The 25,771-nt window shown below is 46.2% G+C and overlaps 1 protein-coding gene across 1 annotated transcript in view; it reads left to right on the top strand.

Annotated features, from left to right (window-relative positions):
* Positions 1–25,771, top strand: part of TTBK1 (tau tubulin kinase 1) — a 155,362-nt gene that overhangs the window by 87,913 nt on the left and 41,678 nt on the right. Inside the window, exons 3-9 of the mRNA XM_069768220.1 lie at positions 1,235–1,382; positions 2,580–2,653; positions 3,834–3,974; positions 22,290–22,394; positions 23,067–23,132; positions 25,036–25,128; positions 25,213–25,338. Coding sequence (XP_069624321.1) covers positions 1,235–1,382; positions 2,580–2,653; positions 3,834–3,974; positions 22,290–22,394; positions 23,067–23,132; positions 25,036–25,128; positions 25,213–25,338 — 753 coding nt within the window. The remainder of the gene's footprint in view (positions 1–1,234; positions 1,383–2,579; positions 2,654–3,833; positions 3,975–22,289; positions 22,395–23,066; positions 23,133–25,035; positions 25,129–25,212; positions 25,339–25,771) is intronic.

Raw genomic sequence — 25,771 nt, forward strand, 5'->3', positions numbered from 1 at the left:
ACAAGAGAACTGTGCAGAAAGGAGCAACAGGATTTTTGCTTTTAAAAAAGCAGTTGGTTTGCACAGCGGTGTGCAAACAGCAATGCAGCCATCAGGGAGCCTTATAGGGCAGCCTAATAAGCTACAGAGATGATGCACAAAAATCTGGCCTCCTCTGTCCCTGCAAAGAAAAGGTGGTGTTGGACAGTGGAAATCGCTACAGCACAAGCAGTTTCGGGGTTAATCTTCCCTCCCTAACGCTATCCCTGCTTCTGACGAAGCGGCAGCAACCTCTCCCTATGCTCAGATCAGCAGAAGTAAGATGGCGGTCGGCGGGAACGCCCCTTTATAGATGGTGGGGACTCAGACCTATGTCATCACGCTGCCCACACTCTGCGTCCTCCTTCATTGGATGAAAAATGGCGCTGAACGCGTCATATGAAACGCGACTTTGGCGCGAAGATCGCCGACCTCATGGCCGATCCTACACTAGGATCGGGTCGGGTTTCATGAAACCCGACTTTGCCGAAAGTCGGCGATTTTTGAATTTGTCTCATCCGTTTCGCTCAACCCTAGTGCAGACGCCATTGTGATACTGTCAGGTTCTTGTTGTAAAGATAACCTTTGGCACAGAAAATGTAACAAACGTAAACTTTTCAAAAGGTTATATTCATTAATCCACCGATCTTAATGATTTATAGACAAAGTAATCCAACGTTTCGGCTTGTAGCCTTTATCAACGATATCTGTCTTATGGGTCCATCAGTGTGTGAGGCATCCATCACAGCGCGGTGTGGAGTAGGGGGTTCTTGTAGACACCATGGTAATAATGTTTTGGTGGGTTAGTGTAGACACCCTGGTGATGATATGTGTCGGGTTCTTTTAGACCCTGGTATGCGAACTGGTGGATTGGTGTGGACACCATGGTGGGAATGTCTGGTGGATTGGTGTGGACACCATGGTGGGAATGTCTGGTGGATTGGTGTAGATGTCATGGTGATAATGTCTGATGGGTTCTTTGTAGACATCATCGTGAGAATATCTGTTGGATTGTTGTAGACACCCTGGTGATGTCCCTGGTGTGTGGTGTAAACACCATGGTGATAATGTATTTTGGGTTCATGTATATACCATTCTGATGATGTATGATGGGCTATTGTAGGCAACCTGGTGAGAACATCGGCTGTCTTGATGTATAAACTGGAACTGTCATCCGTGACATCTTTGATTGCTGATTGTCTTGCATTTATTCTAGCTGAAGAAGATTGGCGGAGGAGGATTTGGTGAGATCTATGAGGCCATGGACCTGCTGACTCGGGAAAATGTTGCATTGAAGGTGGAGTCGGCACAGCAACCTAAGCAAGTTCTGAAGATGGAGGTGGCGGTCTTAAAGAAGCTTCAAGGTGATTACAAGAGACTAGAAACAGTTTCTCTTATTCCTGAGGAACACTTAGCTCCTCAGATTTAGGCCACATTCACATGTTCCACATTTGGTCAGTATTTTACATCAGCAAATTTAAGCCAAAATCAGGAGTGGGAAAATCAGAGGAAAAGTATAATTGGAACACGTGCATCAATTCTGCATTTTTCACCCACTCGTGTTCCATTTTGACTCCAGAAAACCGCCCATTATGGACTTACCTTCTAATTCCTCCTGATGAAGCAGTATGAATGGGGAAACGCGTTGAGGTGGCGGCACTTTGGTAGCTTTATGGGGTCCTTCTCACTGAAGTAACTCTTTGCATCTGGTCTGGGCCCGTTTCTTTATTCTTGATCAGCCCATATGGGAGTAAGGATGCCGCTGTATATCTCTGTATTGGTGGGATTCAGCGCTTCATTATCTGCATGGACCCGTTCTCCATGCGACATATTGTCTATGGTCACTTATGGATATTGGGGTTATATATACGCCTGATCATATATTGGGCAGCACCAGTCTTTGGCTCCATATATGAGGGCACCATAACTTGTGCCAACCTCCATGGTCAGGCAGGGCTGTTCTTTAGGGAAAATGTTAGGACACCCCCCGCCTGACCTTGTTTTTTGAGTCCTGTGTTCTTTGTGACGTATTATTGGATATTATTTGGTCCCCACATAGATATATGTAAAATAATAAGTTCTGATCTTTAATAATAGGGATTTCCTCACCTCGTTAGATTCCCTGTGCCCCTTACATGATTGATATACCATACGTCCACTCCTGGTTTTTATCCTACACATACTGAACGTGGCCGTAATCCCCCTATCTGTTCATGTAAGACGTGATGGCATGGTTCCCATCGTCCACAGCCTGCGTTGGATCTTCGGCCCACACTCCGTTGTGTAGGGTTCATGCTTACAGCAGTTCTCACAGGCACATTAGGGTTCCCGTAGAGCGTGTGCGCCCTGGCGAGCTCGTTCCCGGTGAGTTTCTGCTGGACCTGGCCTTCTCCACGTGCTCCTCTTCCTCCAACATGTCGGGATTTGAGGATACCCATAGAGACAACATGTGAGGCCATGATTGACGCCGTGACGATAATGAATTCACCCGTGCAGAACACGGGGGCAGCGCTGCTCCACGACCCACATCTTCCCCAGTCTCCCTGCTTGTATCTCTACAGGAAAGGATCATGTCTGCAGATTTATTGGTTGTGGACGAAACGAGAAGTTCAACTATGTCGTCATGCAGCTCCAGGTAAGATGCTATGCCTGGTGCACACCTGAACATGAGAGGACCCCAGGTGTAGCGTCGGGGGTGGGAGGCTATAAAGAGGAGGCGATAGTTACTGTACCACCATGTATGGTGGATAGAAGTCTACACGCCCCGGGTACAACTCCTGGTTTTTGTCACGTAGTGCAATCATTTCAGACCTTTTTTTCACCTTTTTAATATTGCTCTTCATCTGGGAAATCCCAGCAGCTCGTCTCCTCCAGCAAAGATGGATTGCAGGTTACAGACTGAGCGAGGAGAGGGGAGAACGGGTGAGAATGCAGAATGAGTCACGGCGTGACCGTATCGTGATGTTCCTCCTTTCACACGGACAGATTTTCTGGTCAGTTACCTGAAAGCACAGTTAGCCTTTTTGCTGTTGGCGTCTTTGTAGCTTCCTGGGCCAATTTTCACCATATATTTTTGTTGCTTTTTGGGGGATGTCCAATTTTTGGTAATGTCGCTGTTGCGCCAGATTTCAGCCCCTTCTTGGTGTCTTCACAGCCTCCATGGTAGATCTGATGCCTGGGAAATGTATTTGTAACTGTTCCTGACTGACAACTTTCCACAGTGAGATCCTTTGCTGTGTTGTCAGCTGTTTACAGACCAGAAACGGTCAGGAAAATCCTTCTGGAACAGCGACACTTTCTCATGGGTTAATCAGAATTACTGTACATGATGGCGGCCAAGCACTGACTACTGTGTAACATGAGGAAATGTGATCAGCTGCTTCTGAGCACAACCACAGCCCCAGCCCCAGATATAGGAGGGTGTGCACAGTTAAAACAAAGCTACACTAATGTGGTGTCAGTTTATTATTTAATGGATCATGTACAGGTTATGGGCAATATTAATGGGGGAAACGTTCAGAAATGATTCCTCTTGTAGGATTTTTTACCTGACAAAAACCTGGCATTTTACGAGGGGGTGTGTAGACTTTTTATATCCAGTGTATACAGTATAATGTAAAGAGAAGATCACATGATATGCTTTCTAATCGATCGCCCCATCTTGTGCAGCATAGAGCCTATGGTTGGTCACACCATGCTTTATTTCTTCTGGAGAACCATGATCATACATAGTGGCGTGTAATGGACGCTAATGTCGCAGGACCATCTTAACTGCTGAATACATGTTCATTACTGACCATCTTCATTGATCACAGGGACGGAACTTGGCAGATTTGCGTAGGAGTCAACCCCGTGGCACCTTCACCATGAGCACCACCCTCCGCCTAGGGAAACAAATCTTGGAGTCTATAGATTCTATCCACTCAGTGGGCTTCCTGCACCGTGACATCAAGCCTGTGAGTTCTATATTCTGGGGGCCTCCATGTACAGATACCTGCCAGAAGGACAATGTGTGCTGATATCTGCTGGAGATGACTTGTCTGTAGATATCTGCTGGAGACATGATCTGTGGAGATATCTGCTGGAGACGTGATCTGTGGAGATATCTGCTGGAGACGTGATATGTGGAGATATCTGCTGGAGACGTGATATGTGGAGATATCTGCTGCAGGGATGATGTGTTGATATATCTTCTGGAGGGATGATGTGTGGAGATGTCTGCATCTACTGGAGACGTGATATTTGGAGATATCTGCTGAACGGACAATGTTTGGAGATATCTGCTGGAGGGACGATGTGTGGAGATATCTGAGGGAGATGTGATATGTGGAGATATTTGATGGAGGGTTGATGTGTGGAGATATCTGCTGGAGGGACGATGTGTGGAGATATCTGAGGGAGATGTGATATGTGGAGATATTTGATGGAGGGTTGATGTGTGGAGATATCTGCTGGAGGGTTGATATGTGGAGATATCTGCTGGAGGGTTGATGTGTGGAGATATCTGCTGGAGGGACGATGTGTGGAGATATCTGCTGGTGGGATGATGTGTGGAGATGTCTGCATCTACTGGAGACGTGATATTTGGAGATATCTGCTGAACGGACAATGTTTGGAGATATCTGCTGGAGGGACGATGTGTGGAGATATCTGAGGGAGACGTGATATGTGGAGATCTTTGATGGAGGGTTGATGTGTGGAGATATCTGCTGGAGGAAATGTGTGGAGATATCTGAGGGAGACGTGATATGTGGAGATATTTGATGGAGGGTTGATGTGTGGAGATATCTGCTGGAGGGTTGATGTGTGGAGATATCTGCTGGAGGGACGATGTGTGGAGATATCTGCTGGAGGGTTGATGTGTGGAGATATCTGCTGGAGGGTTGATGTGTGGAGATATCTGCTGGAGGGTTGATGTGTGGAGATACCTGCTGGAGGGTTGATGTGTGGAGATATCTGCTGGAGGAATTGTGTGGAGATATCTGAGGGAGATGTGATATGTGGAGATATTTGGAGGGTTGATGTTTGAGATATCTGCTGGAGGGTTGATGTGTGGAGATATCTGCTGGAGGGACGATGTGTGGAGATATCTGCTGGTGGGATGATGTGTGGAGATATCTGCTGGAGGAATTATGTGTGGAGATATCTGAGGGAGACGTGATATGTGGAGATATCTGCTGGAGGGTTGATGTGTGTAGATATCTGAGGGAGATGTGATATGTGGAGATATTTGATGGAGGATTGATGCGTGGAGATATCTGCTGGAGGGTTGATGTGTGGACATATCTGCTGGCGGAATGTGTAGAGATACAGTGGCATGTAAAGGTTTGGGCACCCCTGGTCAAAATGACTGTTCTTGTGAATAGCTAAGCAAGTTGAAGATGAAATGATCTCTAAAAGGCCTAAAGTTAAAGATGACACATTTACTTTGTATTTTAGGCAAAAAATGTCATCTTTAACAATTTAAAAAATGCCAAAAATGTAAATGGGTGCATGCAAAACCTTGGGCACCTTGGAGAATTCTTCCAGTTCTGTGAGATTCCTGGGGCGTCTTCCATCCTCTGCTATTTTGAGGTCTAGACACAGATTTTCAATGATGTTCAGATCAGGGGACTGTGAGGGCCATTGTAAAACCTTCAGCTTGCGCCTTCTGAGGTCGTCTATTGTGGATTTTGACGTGTGTTCAGGATCTCTCTCCATTTGTAGCAGCCATCCTCTTCCTCTTCCTCTTTTCACCTTCAGCTTTTTTTATAGATGGTGTTATGTTTGCATTAAGAATTTGTTGAACGTTCATTAAATCCATTCTTCCCTCTACCCGTGAAATGTTCCTCTTTCCATTGGCTGCAACACAACCCCAAAGCGTGATTGATCCTCCCCCATGCTTACTGGTTTGCGAGATGTTCTTTTCCTGAAATTTTGTGGTCTTTTTTTTCTCCACACATACCTCTGACCATTGTGACCACAGAGATCTATTTAAACCTCATTGGTCCACAGGTATTGTTTCTAAAATGCATAAGGCTTGTTTAGATGTTCTTTTGCATACTTCTGATGTTGAATTTTATGGTGAGGACCCAGGAGAGGTTTTCTTCTGATGATTTTTCCATGAAGGGCATATTTGTGCAGGTGTCTCTGGAGTGGTGGTACATTGTTCTACTGTTCAGAGTCTGCTAAATCTTTCTGAAGATCTTTTGCAGTCAAGCAGGGGTTCTGATTTGTCTCTCTGGCAATCCTACAAGCAGCTCTCACTGACATTTTGCTTGATCTTCCAGACCTTATCTTGACCTCCACTGTTCCTAGTAACTGACATTGCTTAATTACGTTTGGAACTGAGGACAAGGCAACTTGTAAACGCTTTGCTGTCTTCTTATAGCTTCTCCTGCTTTGTGGCCTCCACCATTCTCATTTTCCGAGTGCTCGGCAGCTGCTTAGAAGAACCCATGACTGCTGGATTTTGGCACAGAGTTTGGTTAGAGGAGGCTCGGTTATTATAAAGCTGGAAATTTGCATTACCTGGCCTTTCCTAACAATGATGGTGAACGAGCCATAACCCCAACAGACTAATTTAAGTCTGAAATCTTGGTCAGAGTTATTTGAGCACACAAATCTCCAAGGGTGCACAAACTTGTGCATCGGCCCATTTCCTTTTTGTAATTTTAAAAATGACAATATATATTTTCTTTTTTTGCCTAAAATACAACGGAAATTTGTCTTCTTTAACTTTAGCCCTTTTAGAGATCATTTCATCTTTAACTTGCTTGTATCTGCTGTAGACGTGTGAGAAGGGAAGATGCGGCAGAACACATGCGGGGTGACTACATGGAAGACCTTTGGTGACCTGTCTATTATCTGTCTATCTATCTATCGATCTATCCATTATCTGTCTATTATCTATCATCTATCTATTATGCATCTATTGTATATCTCTATTATGTATCTACTAGATGGCAGCCCGATTCTAAAGAATCGGGAGTCTAGAATCCATATATACTTTATTTATTCAAATGTAAGAATAATACAATTAATAAATAATAGTAAGAAAGAACAAAAATAATAGGCAGTATATGGAGAAAACACCAAACAAAAGTTCAAAATTGGTGTGAAAATGTCACTGAACCACTTCACAACTAAATATATATAGTTTTGGTAAATGGTATTATCATTTTTTTGACGAAATTCGGCAGGAGCTTGAAGAGCAACGTCACTGGGCCCGCCTCCACGCAGTAGAAACTTGCTGTGAGGTAAAAATTCAAAAATCACACCAAAATGGCGGGCGGAGTGTGTCACAGTACGGCACGTTTCTGATTGGTCGCTCGCAGCAGGCGGCAACCAATCAGACACTGGACACTGTTGACGTCACTTATCTCCGGACATTAGCTCCGGACATTAGCTCCGGACATTAGCTCCGGACAAAGCCACGGAAGTTGGCACAAATTGCAGGAAGTAGTATTCTAGGCAATTATATATTAGATTATCTATCTATCTGTCTATTATCTATACATCTATTATCTATCTATATACGTATACCATCTATCTGTCTATTATGTATCTATTATCTATATATCTATTATCTATATACATATACTATCTATCTATCTATCTATCTACAGTGGGGGAAATAAGTATTTGATCCCTTGCTGATTTTATAAGTTGGCCCACTGTATCGCAGTGGTAGCACTCTATGCAGTGATGAGGCAGTGACCCAGCAAAGTTCAAAGCAAAACATCTCTTTAATGTTCAACAAAAAAAAAACACAGCACACGATATCCTCCGGATCGCAGCCGGGATCCTCCAGTTTACAGTCACTAAACACGCCAGTCCACCTCCTGTGTTGCCATGGGCGACTGCACCGCTGTGTATGATGTGGGTGCCAGGCTTTTCAGCTGACTTGGCTGTTTGGTTCTGCTTGCCTGTGTTGCCTCACAGTGTGGAGCTCTGCAGAGCCTCCGGCTCTGTACTCCTGCCAACACCAGACTGACACTGACTCCGAACTTGACACACCCAAACCCTATACTGCAGGGTACTCAACTTTAATCTGCGGCCTTCAGCCACATGGAAAACCCGGCCAGGAATGAAATGGACTGCACCACTACCATCCCGTAATTCATTTCAAAACACAAAAGCCCAGCAGGTTTTCCTAAATCTGCCCTGGAATGGCTTGTCCAGGACTAACACTTTTTATTTTGCATTTCAATCACAGCTACGCCTGTGACTACAATGCACTCCCATGGTCTCAATATGCCTCTGTGCACATCCTGGAGGGAACAAACAGCGACCTTCACATGTAACACCAGTCACTGCCTCACACCACTGACAAAGACATGAACAGTCTATAATTTTAAAGATGGGTTAAATTTAACATTGAGAGATAGAATATCAAAAATAAAATCCAGAAAATCACATTGTATACTTTATATAAAATGTATTTGCATTTTGCAGCGAGAAATAAGTATTTGATCCCTCTGGCAAACAAGACTTAATACTTGGTGGTAAAACCCTTGTTGGCAAGCCCAGCAGTCAGACGTTTCTTGTAGTTGATGATGAGGTTTGCGCACATGTCAGGAGGAATTTTGCTCCACTCCTCTTTGCAGATCATCTCTAAATAATTAAGATTTTGAGGCTGTCACTTGGCAACTCGGAGCTTCAACGCCCTCCATAGGTTTTCTATGGGATGAAGGTCTGGAGACTGGCTAGGCCACTCCATGACCTTAATGTGCTTCTTTTTGAGCCACTACTTTGTTGCCTTGGCTTTATGTTTTGGGTCATTGTCTTGCTGGGAGACCCAGCCACAACCCATTTTTAATGTCCTGGTGGAGGGAAGGAGGTTGTCACTCAGGATTTTACGGTACATGGCTCCATCCATTCTCCCATTGATGCGGTGAAGTAGTCCTGTGCCCTTGGCAGAGAAACATCCCCAAAACATAATGTTTCCACCTCCATGCTTGACAGTGGGGACGGTGTTCTTTTGTCATATGCAGCATTTCTCTTCCTCCAAACACGGCGAAATGAGATAATGCCAAAGAGCTCAATTTTTGTCTCCTCTGACCACATCACCTTCTCCCAGTCACTCACAGAATCATCCAGGTGTTCATTGACAAACTTCAGATGGACCTACACATGTGCCTTCTTGAGCAGGGGGACCTCGTGGGCACTGCAGGATTTTACACCTTTACGGCGTAATGTGTTACCAATGTTTTTCTTGGTGATTGTGGTTCCAGCTGCCTTGAGATCATTAACAAGTTCTCCCCGTGTAGTTTTAGGCTGATCTCTCACCTTCCTCATGATCAAGGATACCCCACGACGTGAAATTTTGCCTGGTTCCCCAGATCGATGTCGATTGACAGTCATTTTGTATTTCTTCCATTTTCTTACTATTGCACCAACAGTTGTCTCCTTCTCACTCAGCGTCTTACTTACGGTTTTGTAGCCCATTCCAGCTTTGTGCAGGTCTATGATCTTGTCCCTGACATCCTTATAAAGCTCTTTGGTCTTGCCCATGTTGTAGAGGTCAGTCTGACTGATTCTGTGGACAGGAGTAAGTTTGCCCAATTTTTCGGACTGACCTTCATTTCTTAAAGTAATGATGGCCACTCGTTTTTCTTTACTTAGAATTTGTATTATGGCGATAAAAAAGCAGCTAACAGTCTATTCAGTAGGACTATCAGCTGTGTATCCACCAGACTTCTGCACAACACAACTGATGATCCCAACCCCATTTATAAGGCAAGAAATCCCACTTATTAACCCTGACAGGGCACACCTGTGAAGTGAAAACCATTCCCGGTGACTACCTCTTGAAGCTCATCAAGAGAATGCCAAGAGTGTGCAAAGCAGTCATCAAAGCAAAGGTGGCTACTTTGAAGAACCTAGAATATAAGACATAATTTCAGTTGTTTCACACTTTTTTGTTAAGTATATAATTCCACATGTGTTAATTCATAGTTTTGATGCCTTCATTGTGAATGTACAATTTTCATAGTCATGGAAATACAGAAAAATCTTTAAATAAGAAGGTGTGTCCAAACTTTTGGTCTGTACTGTATCTATCTATTATTGTAAGTTAAACACACACACGAGAGGACTGGGGGGATACGGATATCCCCCTGCTTTCACCAATCTGTGATGGAGCTTACACAGTCGCAGCTCTCTGGTGCCCCCTTATCCTCAGGTCAGTCAGGGAACTGCACTTAGGATAACTGGCCATCGGAGAGGCTGCCCTGTCACGTACTGGTTATCGGGCAGTCTGCAGTGAGGGTGGTATATATACCACCAGTCCCTGTCAGGGAAGCTTTTTGGAGATGGAAATGTCGTTCTCCAGCAGGACTTGGCCCCTGTCCACACTGCCAAAAGTACCAATACCTGGTGTAAAAACAACAGTATCACTGGGCTTGATTGGCAGCTAACTCGCCAGACCTTAACCCCATAGAGAATCTGTGTATTGTCAAGAGGAAGATGAGACACCAGACCCAACAATGCAGACGAGCTGAAGGCTGCTATCAAAGCAACCTGGGCTTCCATAACCCCCCAGCAGTGCCACAGGCTGATCGCCTCCATGCCACGCCGCAATGATGCAGTAATTGATGCACAAGGAGCCGCGACCAAGTACTGAGGGCATTTACTGAACAGACACTGGCGCTAACCAAAAGCCAGAATATGGGAGCTGCTGGTACCAAGACAGTGGTTGTGCCTGCCCTGTCAGAATAATTGTACTGATAAATAAAGGAAGGTACCGCACTATGGGGGAAATAAATCGGATAATAATACATATGATAAAACCCAGCTATTTAAATCTGGTGCAGGAATTAATCAATAATTGCAAACCATATTCTACAGGTGGATTCCAGGGACCAATGCCAGTGAGCATGTTGTGCTACTTGGAGCTAACTTCTGCAAGGAAAAAGGAAAATCTCGGGCACGACCTGCAGTGACCTATGAAACCAAGTGCGAATTAGTGCGCAGTGCACCTGCTGAGCGAAACAAAAGCTATGTAGATAGATGTGAGGCTCCTTACCTCGGCTAGTGTGAAGGGTTAACAGCATCCAGTATACAGGAGTGTGCGGCCGGTGGCGTTCTTAGGTGCTCGTCAGGAGTACCCTGAACCCTGATGAAGGCCGTTTTTTGCCTTTGAAACGCGTTGGTTTTTTGGCCCCAGACAGTCTCCATAGCTCAGGGACGTCACACGCTCCTTACAGTGTCGGCCATACTTCTGCCGAGCACCCGGGAACCCCACCGGCCGGGGCGTCTTTATTTCCCTCTTAACGTGGTACCTTCCTTTATTTATACATTTCAGTAGACCGACCATAATTTTTCAAGCTGGTGTTATAAAGTATTCTAATTTACTGAGATAATGACTTTTGGGTTTTCATTGGCTGTAAGCCATAATCATCAACATTAACAGAAATAAACACATGAAATAGATCACTCTGTGTGTACATTTGTATTCCAAATTATTATGCAAATTGGATTTAAGTGTCATAAAGATTTAATTGTTTTGTTTTTTCAAATAAACTTATGGATGGTATTGTGTCTCAGGGCTCAATAGATAACTGAAATCAATCTTAACCCCTTCCCGACCTTTGACGCATACGCTGCGTCATGAAAGTCGGTGCCATTCCGACCCATGACGCAGCATATGCGTCATGGAAAGATCGCGTCCCTGCAGGCCGGGTGAAAGGGTTAACTCCCATTTCACCCGATCTGCAGGGACAGGGGGAGTGGTAGTTTAGCCCAGGGGGGGTGGCTTCACCCTCTCGTGGCTACGATCGCTCTGATTGGCTGTTGAAAGTGAAACTGCCAATCAGAGCGATTTGTAATATTTCACCTAAAAAAATGGTGAAATATTACAATCCAGCCATGGCCGATGCTGCAATATCATCGGCCATGGCTGGAAACACTAATGTGCACCCACCCCACCCCACCGATCACCCCCCCAGCCCCCCGATCTGTGGTCCGCTCCCCTCGGTCCTGTGCTCCGCTCCCCCGTCCTCCTGCCCGCTCCCCCCGTGCTCCAATCACACCCCCCGTGCTCCAATCAAACCCCCCCCGCACTCCGATCCCCCCCCCTCGCACAGCGATTCCCCCCCCCCCCCCGCTCCGATCCACCCGCCCGCACAGCGATCCCCCACTCCGTGCTCCAATCCACCCCCCCGTGTTCCGATCCAAAATGGCGGGCGCATGTGCAGTGCGCCCGCCGAATCTGCCGGCCGGCAGATTCGTTCCAGAGTGAATTTTGATCACTGAGAGGTTATATCTCAGTGATCAAAATAAAAATAAAAAGTAAATGACCCCCCCCCTTTGTCACCCCCATAGGTAGGGACAATAAAAAAAATAATTTATTTTTTTTTTCCACTAAGGTTGGGGTAAGAACTAGGGTTAGGGTTAGGGTTAGGGTTAGGGCTAGGGTTAGGGGTAGGGTTAGGGCTAGGGTTAGGGTTAGGGTTAGGGTTAGGGTTAGGGCTAGGGTTAGGGGTAGGGTTAGGGCTAGGGTTAGGGGTAGGGTTAGGGCTAGGGTTAGGGTTTCGGTATGTGCACACGTATTCTGGTCCTCTGTGGATTTTTCCGCAGAGGATTTGATAAATCCGCAGTGCTAAACCGCTGTGGATTTATGGCGGATTTACCATGTTTTTTCTGCGCATTTCAATGCGGTTTTACAACTGCGATTTTCTATTGGAGCAGTTGTAAAACCGCTGTGGAATCCGCACAAAGAAGTGACATGCTGCGGAATGTAAACCGCTGCGTTTCCGTGCAGTTTTTCTGCAGCATGTGTACAGCGATTTTTGTTTTCCATAGGTTTACATTGAACTGTAAACTCATGGGAAACTGCTGCGGATCCGCAGCGTTTTCCGCAGCGTGTGCACATACCTTTAGAATTAGGCTATGTGCACACGGTGCGGATTTGGCTGCGGATCCGCAGCAGAGTTCCATCAGGTTTACAGTACCATGTAAACATGGAAAGCCAAATCCGCTGTGCCCATGGTGCGGAAAATACCGCGCGGGAACGCTGTGTTGTATTTTCCGCAGCATGTCAATTCTTTGTGCGGATTCCGCAGCGTTTTACACCTGTTCCTCAATAGGAATCCACAGGTGAAATCCGCACAAAAAGCACTGGAAATCCGCGGTAAATCCGCAGGTAAAACGCAGTGCCTTTTACCCGCGGATTTTTCAAAAATGGTGCTGAAAAATCTCACACGAATCCGCAACGTGGGCACATGGCCTTAGGGTTGGGTTGGAATTAGGGTTGTGGTTAGGGTTAGGGGTGTGTTGGGGTTACGGGTGTGTTGGGGTTACGGGTGTGTTGCGGTTAGGGTTATGGCTACAGTTGGGATTAGGGTTAGGGGTGTGGGGGGATTAGTGTTGGAGTTAGAATTGAGGGGTTTCCACTGTTTAGGCACATCAGGGGGTCTCCAAACGCAACATGGCGCCACCATTGATTCCAGCCAATCTTGTATTCAAAAAGTCAAATGGTGCTCCCTCACTTCCGAGCCCTGACGTGCGCCCAAACAGTGGTTTACCCCCACATATGGGGTACCAGCATACTCAGGACAAACTGCGCAACAATTACTGGGGTCCAATTTCTCCTGTTACCCTTGTGAATCTAAAAAAATGCTTGCTAAAACATCATTTTTGAGGAAAGAAAAATGATTTTTTATTTTCACGGCTCTGCGTTGTAAACGTCTGTGAAGCACTTGGGGGTTCAAAGTGCTCACCACATATCTAGATAAGTTCCTTGGGGGGTCTAGTTTCCAAAATGGTGTCACTTGTGGGGGGTTTCCACTGTTTAGCCACATCAGGGGCTCTGCAAACGCAACGTGACGCCCGCAGAGCATTCCATCAAAGTCTGCATTTCAAAACGTCACTACTTCAATTCCGAGCCCCGGCATGTGCCCAAACAGTAGTTTACCCCCACATATGGGGTATCACCGTACTCAGGAGAAACTGGACAACAAATATTGGGGTCAAATTTCTCCTGTTACCCTTGGGAAAATTAAAAAATTCTGGGCTAAATAATTATTTTTGAGGAAAGAAAACGTATTTATTATTTTCACGGCTCTGCATTATAAACTTCTATGAAGCACTTGGGGGTTCAAAGTGCTCACCACACATCTAGATAAGTTCCTTTCGGGGTCTAGTTTCCAAAATGGGGTCACTTGTGGGGGGTTTCTACTGTTAAGCCACATCAGGGGCTCTGCAAACGCAACGTGACGCCCACAGAGCATTCCATCAAAGTCTGCATTTCAAAACGTCACTACTTCACTTCCGAGCCCCGGCATGTGCCCAAACAGTGGTTTACCCCCACATATGGGGTATCAGCGTACTCAGGAGAAACTGGACAACAACTTTTGGGGTCAAATTTCTCCTGTTACCCTTTGTAAAATAAAAAATTGCAGGCTAAAAGATCATTTTTGAGAAAATAATTTTTTTTTTTTTTTCATGGCTCTGCGTTATAAACTTCTGTGAAGCACTTGGGGGTTCAAAGTCCTCACCACACATCTAGATTAGTTCCTTTGGGGGTCTAGTTTCCAAAATGGGGTCATTTCTGGGGGATCTCCAATGTTTAGGCACACAGGGGCTCTCCAAACGTGACATGGTGTCCGCTAATGATTGGAGCTAATTTTCCATTTAAAAAGCCAAATGGCGTGCCATCCCTTCCGAGCCCTGCCGTGCGCCCAAACAGTGGTTTACCCCCACATATGGGGTATCAGCGTACTCAGGACAACAATATTTGGGGTCCAATTTCTCCTATTATCCTTGGCAAAATAGGAAATTCCAGGCTAAAAAATCATTTTTGAGGAAAGAAAAATTATTTTTTATTTTCATGGCTCTGCGTTATAAACTTCTGTGAAGCACCTGGGGGTTTAAAGTGCTCAATATGCATCTTGATAAGTTCCTTGGGGGGTCTAGTTTCCAAAATGGGGTAACTTGTGGGGGAGCTCCAATGTTTAGGCACACAGGGGCTCTCCAAACGCGACATGGTGTCCGCTAACAATTGGAGCTAATTTTCCATTCAAAAAGTCAAATGGCGCGCCTTCCCTTCCGAGCCCTGCTGTGTGCCCAAACAGTGGTTTACCCCCACATATGAGGTATCGGCGTACTCGGGAGAAATTGCCCAACAAATTTTATGATCCATTTTATCCTACTGCCCATGTGAAAATGAAAAAATTGAGGCGAAAATAATTTTTGTGAAAAAAAAGTACTTTTTCATTTTTACAGATCAATTTGTGAAGCACCTGAGGGTTTAAAGTGCTCACTAGGCATCTAAATAAGTTCCTTGGGGGGTCTAGTTTCCAAAATGGGGTCACTTGTGGGGGAGCGCCAATGTTTAGGCACACAGGAGCTCTCCAAACGCGACATGGTGTCCGCTAACGATGGAAATAATTTTTCATTCAAAAAGTCAAATGGCGCTCCTTCCCTTCCGAGCCTTACCATGTGCCCAAACAGTGGTTTACCCCCACATGTGAGGTATTGGTGTACTCAGGAGAAATTGCCCAACACATTTTAGGATCCATTTTATCCTGTTGCCCATGTGAAAATGAAAAAATTGAGGCTAAAAGATTTTTTTTGTGAAAAAAAAAAAAAAGTATTTTTTCATTTTTACGGATCAATTTGTGAAGCACCTGGGGGTTCAAAGGGCTCACTATGCATCTAGATAAGTTCCTTGGGGCGTCTAGTTTCCAAAATGGGGTCACTTGTGGGGGAGCTCCAATTTTTAGGCACACGGGGGCTCTCCAAACGTGACATGGTGTCCGCTAAAGAGTGGAGCCAATTTTTGATTCAAAAAGTCAAATGGCGCTCCTTCCCTTCCAAGCCCTGCCGTGCACCCAAACAGTGGTTTACCCCCACATATGAGGTATCAGCGTACTCAGGACAAATTGGACAACAATTTTGTGGTTCAGTTTCTCCTTTTACCATTGGGAAAATAAAAAAATTGTTGCTAAAAGATAATTTTTGTGACTAAAAAGTTAAATGTTCATTTTTTCCTTCCATGTTGCTTCTGCTGCTGTGAAGCACCTGAAGGGTTAATAAACTTCTTGAATGTGGTTTTGAGTACCTTGTGGGGTGCAGTTTTTAGAATGGTGTCACTTTTGGGTATTTTCAGCCATATAGACCCCTCAAACTGACATCAAATGTGAGGTGGTCCCTAAAAAAAATGGTTTTGTAAATTTCGTTGTAAAAATGACAAATCGCTGGTCAAATTTTAACCCTTATAACTTCCTAACAAAAAAAAATGTTGTTTCCAAAATTGTGCTGATGTAAAGTAGACGTGTGGGAAATGTTATTTATTAACTATTTTGTGTCACATATCTCTCTGGTTTAAGAGAATAAAAATTCAAAATGTGAAAATTGCGAAATTTTCGCCAAATTTCCGTTTTTATCACAAACGCAGAATTTATTGACCTAAATTTACCACTAACATGAAGCCCAATATGTCACGAAAAAAACAATCTGGGAACCGCTAGGATCCGTTGAAGCGTTCCTGAGTTATTACCTCATAACACTGGTCAGAATTGCAAAAAACGGCAAGGTCTTTAAGGTCAAAATAGGCTGGGTCATGAAGGGGTTAAACACGTGATAATTAGTTTTCCAGGTGATTCTAATTAAAGGAAAACTACTTAAAAATGATGTTCCACATTATTAATCAGGCCAAAGTTTTCAAGCAATATGAGAAATAAAAATGATCTCTCTGCTGCTGAAAAGCGTTAATTAATGCAATGCCTTGGAAAGGTATGAAAACATTAGATACTTCACAAAAACTTTGATCATCATGCTGTGAAGAGAGTTGTGACTGAAACAGAGCACAGAGTTCATGCAGATAAAGGCTTAATGAGGAAGGTTTCTGCCAGACAAATTCATGGGAATAAGAAAGCAGCTGCCAAAATACCATTAAAAGCAGCAAACAGTTATTTGAAGCTGCTGGTGCTTCTGGAGTCCCTCGAACCTCAAGGTGTAGGATCCTTCAAAGGCTTGCAGTGGTGCATAAACCTACTATTCAGCCACCCCTAAACAGTGTTCACAAGCAGAAACCGTTGCGGTGGGTCCAGATATACATGAAGACTAATTTTCAAATAGTCTTGTTTACTGATGAGTGTCGAGCAACCCTGGATGGTCCAGATGGATGGAGTAGTGGATGGTCGGTGGAGGCCACCATGTCCCAACAAGGCTGCGACGTCAGCAAGGAGGTGGAGGAGTCATGTTTTGGGCCAGAATCACGGGGAAACAGCTGGTAGGGCCCTTTAAGGTTCCTGAAGGTGTGAAAATGACCTCTGCAAAGTATATAGCGTTTCTGACTGACAACTTTCTTCCATGGTCTAAAAGCCGAAACCAGGAGCAAAATCATCTTCATGCTGACAATGCCCCATCTCATGCTGCAAATAATACCTCAGTCATTGGCTGCTATGGGCATGAAAGGAGATGAACTCATGGTGCGGCCGCCATCTTCCCCTGACCTCAACCCTATAGAGAACCTTTGGAGAATCATCAAGCACAAGATCTATGAGGGTGGGAGGCCGTTCACATCAAAACAGCAGCTCTGGGAGGGAAGAAATACAAGCAGAAACTCTCCAAAAACTCACAAGTTCAATGGAGGCAAGAATTGTGAAGGTGACAGCAAAGAAGGCTCCGATGTTACATGTAACTTGGCTGTTAGGAGGTTTTGGAGTTAAATAGCTTCTTTGTTCAGTGAATGTGACCTCCTAGGCTAGGATCACATTGCGTTATGTGACCGCGTTTAACGGACTACGTTACACCACGGCATAACGCGGTTTAATGTAGTTCGTTAACGCCGCCAGTGCCTGTAATGGCGAACACATCGCTAGCGCACGCTAACGCGATCCCTTTTGGGACATTGCGTTAGCGCAGTCCGTAGCGCTATGCGCTAAACGGACTGCCCTAACGCAATGTGACGCTAGCCTTTAATGCTGCAAATTCCACAAATGAGACTTTTCAGTTCTTTATATCAAACGTATAGAAATTCTACTGTGCCTAATAATTTGGAGCAGTGCATTGTGGGGTTTTATTCATTTTGGAGATTATACTGTTATCATTGGGAGGTTTCTTCAATAAAATTTGATGTATAATCTAACGGGTGATGACTTTTATTAGACTGACTGTCATTTGCACCGACCATTTAGGAAAATCCGAGAAAAATGTCATTTGCATAATAATTTGGAACATGGTGTAATGACTCTATAGAATATAGCAGATTCACTTTTGTATTGAAGAACTGAAATAAATTCACTTTGTGATGATATATACAGGCGCTTCTCACGAAAGGAGAATATCATCTATTATCTATAATAATAATTTTATTTCTGCAGCACCAACATATTCCGCAGCACTTTACATTTTAGAGGGGACGTGTATAGACAATGGACATTGCAGAATAACCATAAACACATAAATCACCAGATACCAAGAGGAGTGAGGGCCCTGCTGCTCGCAAGCTACAATCTATGGGAAAAGGGGAGACAGGAGAGGTGGATGGTAACAATTGCTTTCGTTGTTCGGACCGGCCATAGTGTAAGGCTCGGGTGTTCATGTAAAGCTGCATGAACCAGTTATCAGCCTAAGTATGTAGCAGTACAGACACAGAGGGCTAATAACTGCATATAGTGTATGAGGTTTAAGGTTTTTGAATGGGCCACACAGGGATAGTTAGGTTAATGCGTTGAGGCGGTAGGCCAGTCTGAACAAATGCGTTTTTAGGGCAGGCTAAAAACTGTGGAGATTAATTTTATTAACCTAGGTAGTGCATTCCAAAGAATTAGCGAAGCACGTGAGAAGTCTGAGACGGGAGTGGGAGGTTCTGATTATTGAGGATGCTAACCTCAGGTCATTAGCAGAACGGAGATCATGGGTAGGGTGGTAGACTGAGACCAGGGAGGAGATGTAGGGTGGTGCTGAGCCATGGAGTGCTTTGTGGATGAGGGTAGTAGTTTTGTACTGGATTCTGGAGTGGATGGGTAGCCAGTGTAATGACTGGCACAAGGTAGAGGCATCAGTGTAACGGTTGGTGAGGAATATGATCCTGGCAGCAGCATTCAGGACAGATTGGAGCGGGGACAGTTTGGTAAGAGGGAGGCGGGTTAGTAGAGATATACAATAGTCCAGACGAGAATGAATAAGTGAAACAGTCAGAGTTTTTGCAGAGTCGAAAGTAAGAAAAGGGCGAATTCTAGAAAGGTTTTTGAGATGCTGGTAAGAAGAGCGAGCCAGTGATCGAATGTGGGGGGTGAATGAAAGGTCAGAATCAAGGATGACCCCAAGGCAGCGGGCATGTTGCTTTGGAGTAATGGTGGAACCGCACACGGAGATGGCAATGTCAGGTAAAGGTAGGTTAATAGAGGGAGAAAACACGAGGAGTTCAGTTTTTGACAGGATCAGTTTCAGATAGAGGGAGGACATGATGTTTGAGAGAGTGGTAAGACAATCTCCGGTTTTTTCTGAAAAGGTCGGCGTGATATCAGAAGTGGTGTATAATTGGGTGTCGTCAGCATAGAGATGGTACTGGAAACCAAATCTACTGATTGTTTGTCCAATAGGGGCAGTGTACAAAGAGAAGAGGAGGGGGCCTAGGACTGAACCTTGAGGAACCCCAACAGTAAGGGGAAGGTGAGGAGGAGGAGGAACCAGCAAAAAATACAGTGAAGGATCGGTCAGAGAGATAGGAGGAGAACCAGGAGAGAACAGTGTAATTGAGGCCGATAGGAGCATAGTGAGGAGGAGCTGATGATCCACAGCAGGGGTGTCAAACTGCATTCCTCGAGGGCCACAAACCATGCGTGTTTTCAAGATTTCCTTAGCATTGCACAAGGTGCTGGAATCATTCTCTGCAGTTGATTAAATTATCACCTGTGCAATGCAAGGAAATCCTGAAAACATGACCTGTTTGCAGCCCTCGAGGAATGCAGTTTGACACCCGTGATCCACAGTATTGAATGCTGCGGAGAGATCCAGGAGAATTAGCATGGAGTAGTGACCATTAGATTTAGCTGTTAGTAGGTCATTAGAGACTTTAGTGAGGACAGTTTCAGTAGCGTGTAAAGAGCGGAAACCAGATTGAGGGTCGAGAAGAGAGTTATCTGAGAGATAGCGGGTAAGACGGGAGTGGACCAGGCGTTCGAGGAGTTTAGAGATGAAGGGAAGATTAGAGACAGGTCTATAATTAGCAGCACAGTTTTGATCGAGGGATGGTTTTTTTTAAGTAATGGATGTATGATGGCATGCTTAAATGAGGATGGAAAAATACCGGAAGTGAGAGAAAGGTTGAATATTTTTGTTAGGTGAGAGGTGACAGCCGGGGAAAGGGACTGGAGGAGATGTGACGGAATGGGGTCACTGGTGCACGTGGTTGGGCGAGAAGATGCAAGGAGCCTGCTTACTTCTTCTGTAACTGGTTCAAAGTCAGAGAGTGAACTAGATGCAGTGGGGGAGGGAGGACAGTGCATGGTATGAGAGGATTGGGAGATAATTTCCCGCCGAATGTGGTTAATTTTTTCTTTGAAGTAATTGGCCAGATCGTCGGTGTGGAGATCTGTGGTTGGGGCCTGCTCTCTTGGGTTGAGTAGGAAATGAAAAGTGTCAGAGACTCTTAGGGTTATTGGACAATGAGGTGATGAGGGTGTTGAAATAGGTTTGTTTGGAGAGGTGAAGGGCAGAGTTGTATGTTTTTAGCATAAGCTTATAATGGCTGAAATCTTTGGGTAGATTAGATTTTCTCCACAGACGTTCGGCGCACCTGGAACACTGCTGCAGGAAACGTGTTTGCAGCGTGTGCCACGGTTGTTGCCGTCTGTGCCGAGCAGCTTCACCCAGGGCACTTTGCAGGGTTTCATTGTATTGCTTCAGAGCAGAATCAGGACATGAGATGGAGGAGATTGGGGCCTATAAGGACTGCAAGTTCTTCATAAGTTTCTGGGTGTTAATGGCCTGTATGTTTCTATAAGTGTGGAAAGTGGGGGTGACCTGAGCGGGATGGCAGTTCTTGATAGAGAATGAAAGAAGGTTGTGGTCAGAGCGGGAGAGGGGAAATCATCCACTGAGCAAAGCCTAGAGAACAGGTACTGGGAGTTTCTGTCTTCATGAGTAGGAGAGTTAAGGTACCTTCACACTAAACTACTTCACAACGATATCGCTAGCGATCCGTGACGTTGCAGCATCCTGGATAGCGATATCGTTCAGTTGGACACACAGCAGCGATCAGGCCCCTGCTGTGCCATCGTTGGTCGCTGCAGAAAGTCCAGAACTTTATTTCGTCGCTGGACCTCCTGCAGACATTGCTGAATCGGCGTGTGTGACGCCGATTCAGCGATGTCTTCACAGACAGAAGACACACAGACCGCTCTCCAGCGACCAACGATGCCGGTAACCAGGGTAAACATCGGGTTACTAAGCGCAGGGCCGCGCTTAGTAACCCAATGTTTACCCTGGTTACCAGCGTAAAAGTTAAAAAAACAAACACTACATACTTACCTTCTGCTGTCTGTCCCCGGCGCTCTGCTTCTCTGCACTCCTCCTGCATCCTGTGTCAGCGCCGGCCAGCCGGAAAGCACAGTGGTGACGTCACCGCTCTGCTTTCCGGCCGCTGTGCTCAGTCAGTGCAGAGAAGCAGAGCGCCGGGGACAGACAGTGGAAGGTAAGTATGTAGTGTTTTTTTTTTTTACTTTTACGATGGTAACCATGGTAAACATCGGGTTACTAAGCGCGGCCCTGCGCTTAGTAACCCGATGTTTACCCTGGTTACCGGCATCGTTGGACGCTGGAGAGCGGTCTGTGTGACAGCTCTCCAGCGACCAAACAGCGACGCTGCAGCGATCCGGATCGTTGTCGGTAATGCTGCAGCGTCGCTGAGTGTGACGGTACCGTTAGTATGCTGCGAGAGGCCAAAAGAGGAGGTTAGAGATATCTATTATCAATCTGTTATCTCTTATTTATCTATTTATATATTATCTATTATCTATGATTTATCTATTATCTATTTATCTATCTATCATCTATCTATTATCTTTCTATTTATCTATCTATATCTATTATCTAATTATCTCTCTATATATTATCTATCTATTATCTATCATCTATCTATTATCTATCGATCATTTAATGGCCTGGCTCATGCTTTCCCTGGTCCTTATGATTGTGAAGGTCTACTGTTGCTTCTTCTTCCTCCGTCCAGTTTCTTACATTGGTTTCTCCTTATTATTCAGTAATGAGACTCGTGCTCGTATTTGCGGCCGGAGCACAGCTCTGCAGGTCCTAACGGTGTCCTGTCTGCTCCACAGTCTAACTTCGCCATGGGTCGCCTGCCCTCCACCTACAGGAAGTGCTACATGCTGGACTTTGGTTTGGCCCGTCAATACACCAACACAAACGGGGAGGTCCGTCCGGTGAGTGGGGCGGGTGTGAGCAGCCGCCGGTGCCGAGTGCTGTTCCCCTCTGGGTGGGGCCTTTTATTGGTCATTTTACGTTGATGACGTTGTTTGGTTTCCATTATTTTATTCTTTCTGTTTTTCAGTTTATTTTTCGAGCCGTTGCGCCGCAGTTTAGTTTTGACACCTGGGATGCGCAGTGTGAGTGTCCATCATCCATCTTCTCCTTGGTTTGAGCTATTTTACAGTTACACTTGGATCGACTGGTGGGGATCATGGAGACGCCGTAGATAGAAGCCCTGAAGGGGCGGCCACCTTTCCAGGTCTCTCTGCTTATTTAGGAGGTGGCTGGGGGCCCTGGGTAATTTTCTTTGGTCGTCCTTGATTTCTGAATTCTTCTGTTTTTTCTTTCTTTTGCTGATTCTTTATGGTTTTTCTTACTTTGTTTCTTTCATTTTATACATGTTGGGGATCATCGGCCTCTTGTGAGCAGAGGGGCAGCCTTCAGATCAGGAGGGGACGCATGTTATGTAGGGGATCATTGCTGGGTAATTGGCGAAGGATTTCATTCAGGAGGAGATTTGTTCAGGACACATAATCCATCCTCACAATAAATGCACATCAGAGAGCAGTGGGGGCTCATTCTCAGTTGGACTGGCAGCTACCCTTCTGTGTTTAATCCCCCCGCAGCCTCGAAATGTAGCTGGATTTCGAGGGACCGTCCGCTACGCCTCTGTCAATGCACACAAGAACAGGGTAAGTGAGACCTTTCTGTATTGGGGTTTATTGAGCCGGGTTCTCCTAAATCCCAGCTCTAAATATTTTATATATATATATATATATAATATATGTGAAATGGATCCACAGCCAGAGAGGACAGACTGTAATTGTAATGAGATCGGAGGGCCCCAATGCGCTCCTCAGCCAAGGCGCTCCCCGGCCAATGCGCTCACCGGCCAAGATGCTCCCCGGGCAAGGCGCTCCCCGGCCAATGCGCTCCTCAGCCAAGGCGCTCCCCGGCCAATGCGCTCACCGGCCAAGATGCTCCTCAGCCAAGGCGCTCACCGGCCAAGATGCTCCCCGGGCAAGGCGCTCCCCGGGCAAGGCGCTACTCAGCCAATGCGCTCCCTGGCCAATGCGCTCCCTGGCCAATGCGCTTCCCGGCCAATGCGCTTCCCGGCCAAGGCGCTCCCCGGTCAAGGCGCTCCCCGGCCAAGGCGCTCCTCGGCCAAGGCGCTCCCCGGCCAAGATGATCCCCAGCCAAGACGCTCCTTAACCAATCAACCAACCTTTGCATATATTGAGTGATTTTCCAGATCTTTCATATTTTTGCTCATCCATGCACCAGAAATGAAATCTATATAAGCTAATATCTGTGCTATAATGTACATGCATTTCCAGGATAAATTATAGTCCCTGGGTTCTGTAACCATATTAGGCCAGCCCTCACTATGATAGCCATATTTGCCCATCCCACCTCCTCCTCTGGTAGCCGTATTTGCCCATACTCCCACCCCTCTAGTAACTGTATCTGCTTATCTCCTCTGGTAGCCGTATCTGCCATCCCCTCTCCTTTTTGGTAGCTGTATCTGCTTGTCCCCTCTACCTCCTCTGGTAGCTCTATCTGCTACCCCTCCCCTCTGGTAGCCATATCTACGTTTCCCCCCTCCCCTCCTCTAGTAGTCGTATCTGCTCGTCCCCCCTCCCCTCTGGCAGCAAAATTTGCCTGTCCCCCCCCCCGCCTCCTCTGCTAGCTGTATCTTCCCGTCCACTCACCTCCTTTTGGGAGCCATATCCGCCTGTCTCCCCCCCCCCCCCCACCTCTATTAGCCATATCTGCCAGTCCACCTCTTCTCTGGTAGCCATATCTGCCCATCCTCTCACCTCCTCTAGTAGCCGTATCTGCCCGTCCCCCTACCTTCTGGTAGCCATATCTGGCTGCCCCCTTCCGCTCTGGTAGCTGTATCTGGTTGTCCCGCCACCTACGCTGGTAGCCATATATGTCCATGCTCCCATCTCCTATTATACCCATCTCTGCCTGTCCCGAATCTCCTCTGACAGCCTTATCTGACAATCCCCCCTCCCTCCTGGTAGATCATATCAGCCTGCCCCTCCACCTCCTCTGATAGCCATATATGCCCATTCCACCACCACCTCCTCTAGTAGTCGTATCTGCTCTTCCCCCCCAACCCCCCTCTGGCAGCAAAATTGGTCTGTCCCCCCGCCTCCTCTGGTAGCCATATCTGACATTCCTCCTCCCCTCTGGTGGCTGTATATGCCTGTCCCCCTCCCCTCTGGTAACTGTATCTACCAATCCCCCCCCCAATCACCTTTGCTAGACTTATCTGTCCATCCCGGTCCTTTCTGGTAGCTGTATTTACCCCTCCACCTGGTAGCCTAATCTGCTCATCCCCCTCCACTTTGTTAGCAATATCTGCCCGTCGGCCTCCTTTCTGGTAGCCATATCTACCTGTCTGCCTTACCTTGGTAGCCATATCTGCCCGTCCCCCCTCCCCTCTCGTAGATGTATTTGCCCGTCCCCCCTCCCCTCTCATAGCCGTATTTGCCCGTCCCCCTATCCTCATGTAGCCGTATCTGCCCATCCCCCTCAAGTAGCTGTATTATACTCTGCTGAGAGACTTTTCCTTTGCCTCTCCAGGAGATGGGCCGACACGACGACCTGTGGTCGCTATTCTATATGTTGGTGGAGTTTGCCGTGGGCCAGCTGCCCTGGAGGAAGATTAAAGATAAGGTAAGATGGCGGGGACCATGTGGTGCAGTGTGCCGGCCGCCATGTGCCCTGTACACTGAGCACAGTGTTGCTTGTTGTCTCCAGGAGCAGGTGGGGATGATCAAGGAGAAGTATGACCACCGGATGCTCCTGAAGCACATGCCGTCCGAGTTCCACCTCTTCCTGGAGCACATCTCTAGTCTGGACTACTTCACCAAGCCGGACTACCAGGTAGTCGCCTGTCCTCAGCACGCAGCTTCCCCCACTGCAGGACCCAGATAGAGACAGATCTGTTTCTAACCATTCCCTAGAAACTGCAGCTTGGTTAACGAGGGTTGTGCTGAGGAGCCCCCTGCGCACAGTGTCCCCAGAACCCTCCAGAGCACCTGGCTTCTCTGCTGACCTCTATCCTTCTATTATCTATCTGTGAAGAACCTCGCAGCCCTGGATGATGTCACCAATACATCGGGGGATGTCACACACTACGGTCTCCCCACTTCCACCAACATGACATTCTGCACCCTCTAGGGATATGGGCAAAGTTTTACATACACACCCTATCCACTCGAGCCCAGGAGACCTGGAGAGGGAGGGTGGCCCACAGAGCTGCCGGCGTGGCACAACCCTCACTCACAACCCTGACAGGATGAGAGACCGCATCTTG

The sequence above is a fragment of the Ranitomeya imitator genome, chromosome 5 (genome assembly GCF_032444005.1).
Source record: "Ranitomeya imitator isolate aRanImi1 chromosome 5, aRanImi1.pri, whole genome shotgun sequence".
NCBI classification, from domain to species: domain Eukaryota; kingdom Metazoa; phylum Chordata; class Amphibia; order Anura; family Dendrobatidae; genus Ranitomeya; species Ranitomeya imitator.